Below are 6,000 nucleotides of genomic sequence, written 5' to 3' on the forward strand. Positions count from 1 at the left end.
ATAGAAAATTAGTGACACAGCAAATAGTAGGAAATGTTCACTTCTCAGACAGTGGATTTTCCTAGAAGTTGATGCAAGGACCACTGCTTGTTTTTATTATATATCAATGACTTGGACTGAGTTGTACCAGGTGCCTTTTCCAAATTTGCAGATAACCTGGAGGTGTGAGAAGAAGGCCAGTAGCTGGCCTAAAGGGATATAGATAAGCTGAATAGAGTGCATAAAATGAGGTCTTTCCCTGCACAGTCTCAGCAAGGAACAATATCCATGATCCCCCATGCTTTTTATGCACTTTCTCAGCCTGGTTTTAATGAACTACACACAAATGTCCATGTGAATGGACAGAGGTGGCAGATGGAATTTAACACTGAAGTTTTACATTTTCTTAAGAATAAAAGGCAGTAAATATAGTCTTCAGGATACAATTCTAAAAAGTACAAGTCAAAGATATTGGGGGTATGTGTGTAGTGTGGGGGATCATGGAGTTTGGTACCTATGTTACGGGAGCCTTTCTGAGATTGTGCAAGGCTTTGAGAAGACCTCATTTGATGCATTCTGTACAGCTTAGACTTTGTATCTAAATAATGATATAGGAGCCTTGTGAATCTGCACTGCACTGACTTGTAGGTTAATTTAGAACAGAGAACAGCATGTGATGACCTAAATAAACCTACTCCACGATCAATCTAACCCTTCCCTCCCAACACAGCCCATAACCCTCCATTTTTCTTACATCCATGTGCCTATCTAAGTGTCTTTTAAATGTTCCTATTGTATCAGCCTTTACCACCACCCCCAGCAGTGTGTTCCAGGCACTCACCACTCCGTGTATTTAAAAAAAAACCCTACCTCTGACATCTCCCCTGAACATTCCTCTACTCAGCTTAAACTGATGTCCTCTGGTATTGGCCATTGCCGCACTGGGAAAAAGCTGATGGCTGTCCACTCTGTCTATGCCTCTTATAATCTTGTACACCTCCATCAAGTCATCTCTGATCCTCTGTCAATCCAAAGAGAAAAGCCCTAGCTTGCTTAACCTTTCCTCATAAGACCTGTTCTCTAATCCGGGCAGCATCCTGGTAAATCTCCTCTGCACCCTCCAAAAGCTTCTACATGCTTCCTATAATGAGGCAACTAGAACTGAACACAGTACTCTGTGTGGTCTAACCAGAGTTTTATAGAGCTGCAATATTACGGCTCTTGAACTCAATCCACTGACTAATGAAGGCCAGCACACCATATGCCGCATTAACAACCCTTATCAACTTGCGTGGCAACTTTAAGGGATCTATGGACTTGGACCCCAAGATCCCTCTGTTCCTGCACACTGCTAAGAATCCTGCCATTAACCTTGTACTCTGTTTAAGTTGATCTTCCAAAGTGTATCATTTCATACTTTTCTGGATTGAACTCCATCTGCCACTTTTCTCCGCCCAACTCTGCATCCTGTCTATATCCCATTGTAACCAATGACAACTTTCTACACTATCCACAGCACCTCCAACCTTCGTGTCATCTGCAAACTTACTAACCCACCCTTCCACTTCCTCATCCATCATTTATAAAAATCACAAAGATCATTGCAGAACACCACTAGTCACTGACCTCTAGGCAGAATACTCTCCATCTATTACCACCCTCTGCCTTCTGTGGGCAAGCCAATTCTGAATCCATGTAGCCAAGTCTCCATGCCTGATGACTTTCTGGATGAGCCTACCATGGGGAACCTTGTCCAATGCCTTACTAAAGTCCATATACACCACATCCACCGCTCTACCTTCATCAATTTGTTTTGTCACCTCCTCAAAAAACTCAATCTTGTGAGGCACGACCTGCCCCTCACAAAGCTATGCTGACTATGCTACTCCAAATTCTCATAAATCCTGCCCCTAAGAATCCTCTCCAATAGTTTGCCCACCACTGATGTAAGACTCATTGGTTATAATTCTCAGGATTATCCCTATTTTTTGAATAAGGGAACAACATTTGCCATCCTCCAATCCTCTGGTACCATTCCTGTGTCCAGGGAGGACGCAAAGATCATCGTCAATGTCCCAGCAGTTTCTTCCCTTGCTTCCTGTATTAACCCAGGGTATATCTCATCTGGCATTGGGTAATTATCTATCTTAATGTTTCTCAGAAGCTCCAACACTACCTCTTTCTTAACCTTGAGATGCTCCAGCACATTAGCCTGTTCTACACTGACCTCACATTTGTCAAAGTCCCTCTCCCTGGTGAATACTGAAGCAAAGTATTCATTAGGGACCTCCCTTACCTCCTCCACCTCCAGGCACATGTTTTCCCCCTTTATCCCTGAGCAGACCTACCCTCACTTCAGTCATCCTCCTGTTCTTTACGTACGTGGAGAATGCCTTGGGGTTTACCTTCATCCAACTTACCAAGTCCTTCTCATGTCCCCTTCTAGCTCTCCTAAGTCTCTTCTTAAGCTCCTTTCTGGCTACATTATAATTCTCAAGAGCCCTGTCTTTTTTTTTGCTTCCTAAACCTTAGGTATGCTTCCTCCTTCATCTTGACTAAATGTTCCACCTTTCTTGTCAACCATGGTTCCTTCACCCTACTGTACTTTCCCTGTCTCAGTGGGACAAACCGATCCAGAACCCCATGAAAGTGTTCCCTAAATGACCTCCACATTTCTGCTGTTCATTTCCCTGTTGCTGATTTACACTCCCAAGTTCCTGCCTAATACCATTGTAATTAGCTCTCCCCCAATTAAATACTTCTCCATATCGTCTGCTCCTATCCTTGTCCATGGCTATGCTGAAGGTCAGGGAGTTGTGGTCACTATCTCCGAAATGCTTGCTCACCGAGAGGTCTGTCACCTGACCAAGTTCATTGCCTAGTACTAGATCCAGTATGGCCTCTCCTCTAATTGACCTGTCCACATACTGTGTCAGGAATCCTTCCTGGACACGCCTAACAAACTGCCCCATCTCAACCTTTTACACTACGGAGATGCCAGTTAATATTAGGGAAGTTGAAGTCTCCCATGACAACCATGTTATTTTTGCACCTTTCCAAAATCTGCCTACTTTTCTGCTTCTCAGTATCTCGGTAGCTATTGGGGGGTGGGGGTGGTGGGAAGAAGAGTCCATAGAATACTCCCCAATAGAGTGAGTGCTCCCTTCCTGTTTCTGACCTCCACCCACACTGACTCAGTAGACGATCCCTACATGATGTCCTTCCTTTCTGCAGCTGTGGTACTGTTCCCTGATTAGTAATGCCACCCACCCCCCCCACCCCATTATCTCCCTCCCTAAGCATCTAAATCTCAGAACATCAAGCAGCCAGTCCTGCCCTCACGACAGCCAAATCTCTGTAATGGCCACAACATCGTAATTCCACGTACTGATCCGTGCTCTGAGTTCATCACTCTTATTCTTAATACTTCTCTCATTAAAGTAAACACATTTCAACCCATCCAACTGACTGCATTTATTCCCCGTCCCCTGCCTATTCTTCCTTACAGTCTCTCTGCACATTGCATCTACTTCTACACCAACTGCTCCGTCATCTAACCTAATACTCTGGTCTCTGGTTCCCGTACCCCTGCCAACCTAGTTTAAACCCCAACAGCTCAAGCAAACCTGCCACAAGGACATTGGTCCCCCTGGAGTTCAGGTGCAACCCGTCCCTTTTGTACAGCTCATATCTACCACAGAAGAGATCCCAATGATCCACAAATCTGAACCCCTACCCCCGCACGAACTCTTCAGCCATGTATTCATCCGCCATATCTTCCTATTCTTACCCTCACTGGTGCGTGGCACAGGCAGCAATCCAGACATTACTACCCTTGAGTTCCTGCTTGTTAGCTTCCTTCCTAACTCCCTATATTCCCTCTTATTGGTATTGGTTGATTATTGTCACTTGTAGCAAGGTACAGTGAAAATCTTGTCTTGCATACCGATCGTGCAGGTCAATTCATTACACAGTGCAGTTACATTGGGTTAGTACAGAGTGCATTGAGGTAGTACAGGTAAAAAAAAACAATAACAGTACAGAGTAAAGTGTCACAGCTACAGAGGAAGTGCAGTGCAATAAGGTGTAAGGTCACAACAAGGTAGATCATGAAGTCATAGTATAAGGGAACTGTTCAATAGTCTTATCACAGTGGGGTAGAAGCTGTCCTTAAGTCTGGTGGTATGTGTCCTCAGGATCCTGTATCTTCTACCTGATGGAAGAGGAGAGAAGAGAATGTTCTGGGTGGGTGGGGTCTTTGATTATGCTGGCTGCTTCGCCAAGACAACGAGAGGTAAAGACAGAGTCCAAGGAGGGGAGGCTGGTGTCCGTGATGCGCTGGGCTGTCTCCACAACTCCCTGCAGTTTCTTGCGGTCCTGGGCAGAGCAGTTGCCGTACCAAGCCGTGATACATCCTGATAGGATGCTTTCTATGGACCTCATCCCTTATCCTATCTATGTCATTGGTACCAATGTGCACCACGACTTCTGGTTGCTCATCTTCCCACTTAAGAATGCTGTGGACTCGATCCGAGACATCTCTGGCACCTGGGAGGCAACTTGCCATCCGGGAGTGTCATTCTCATCCACAGAATCCCCTATCACTTTCCTCCCCCCTTCCACTTATGAGCATTTGTGGGATACCTTTGAGGAGAGAGTGAGTGAGAAGAGCTGATACATTGGACCAGGTACGAGAGCCGACTTCATTGAGACAGCAACTGAATCGAGGCTCGGGAAGTGCATTCTCAGGATAAGGGATTGTCCTCTGAGGACTGAGACAAGGAATATCTTCACTCAGATTGAATCTTTGGAGTTTTCATTTGCTGAGTTTGTTCAAGCTGAGATCAGTAGATTTTCTGAGACTAATGAAGTCTCAGATTTCCTTCAGGAAATAAAATTTCCTTTGGGGAATGAAGGAACTGGGCAGGAAGGTGAATGAGGCAGGTTTTAGTTTTAGGGAGGGGGCAAAGCCCTGGCACACTTTTGGAACAAGGATGAGAATTGTAAAGTGGAGGTGCTCAGTGAACGGGACTTGGCACGTACAGATAAACTGCAAAGAGAAGGAACTAATTACTAAAATTAAGCGTGTTTTTTTCTCTTTGAACAGGGTGGAATTTCAAAACAAGTTCTACAATGGCAATGGATACAAATTTTCTCCATTCTCCTTCGAGCTGCTTACTCGTAACTTTGATGACTTTGTCTAGAATCGTGCTACGTGCATGTGGATTTCACGAGTGTCAGTGGCATGATCATGTGACACTCATGGCTTCTCATGGCAAATATTTTGCACTGAATGCCTTACCAAATAATACATCAGTTTCCCTGCTAAAGATTGATGAATACTTGTATTGAAATCTCAGGTACTTACAAATTTTACAGTACGTGGAGGGCAATAATGTACCAAGCATTTTCACTGTGATAAAAGATGTACTGTAGAATTCAGAAAGTGGTGAAGGTGGTTTGGTTGTTTTGGTCCCTTTGACAAGGAATAGTTCTAAGTAATGCCAGAGCTACGATTGGATTAAACTTTAGTATTTATCTGCAGTTCATACTTGTACTTGTGAGTGCCAAATAGAGGGGTTTGCTTCCCAAAGCTGAATGGTGCAGCTTGCTGTCCATTAGTCCCCCTCTCCAGGGTTCACCAACTCTAATGTGATGTGTCCAGTAGTGGCAGATCGAACTAAGACAGTGCAGTACGGGGCAAGGAGGGGATGGTGGCAGTGTGCAGAACGTGGTAGGTTGAGGGTCCCAACATGTTTGGGAACTCGAGCCCGTGTTATCTCCAGGTTCGTCCTTTATCTTCCCTAAAAGGGGTAAATGCTGCCTGTTTAATATCACACCTGATAGGTATAAAGAAGTGATGGTGTAAAATAGAGAAGGAGCAGAGAATCCTGGTCGATATCCCTCAGACAACATCACTGAAAACGCTGGGCTGTTATTGCAATACGTCATGCACACATTGCCTATTTCTACAAAAATGACCAAGCATCATAGGCATTATGTGGTGGGCAAGGTGAAAGG

At 44.6% G+C, this 6,000-nt stretch overlaps 1 protein-coding gene across 1 annotated transcript in view; it reads left to right on the plus strand.

Annotated features, from left to right (window-relative positions):
- Positions 1-5,350, plus strand: part of atp6v0a2b (ATPase H+ transporting V0 subunit a2b) — a 46,233-nt gene extending 40,883 nt beyond the window's left edge. The window contains exon 20 of the mRNA XM_052032384.1: positions 5,087-5,350. Coding sequence (XP_051888344.1) covers positions 5,087-5,183 — 97 coding nt within the window. The 3' untranslated portion in view covers positions 5,184-5,350. The remainder of the gene's footprint in view (positions 1-5,086) is intronic.
- Positions 5,351-6,000: the final 650 nt, after the last annotated feature.

The sequence above is a fragment of the Pristis pectinata genome, chromosome 17, assembly GCF_009764475.1.
Source record: "Pristis pectinata isolate sPriPec2 chromosome 17, sPriPec2.1.pri, whole genome shotgun sequence".
In the NCBI taxonomy this organism is placed as follows: Eukaryota; Metazoa; Chordata; class Chondrichthyes; order Rhinopristiformes; family Pristidae; genus Pristis; species Pristis pectinata.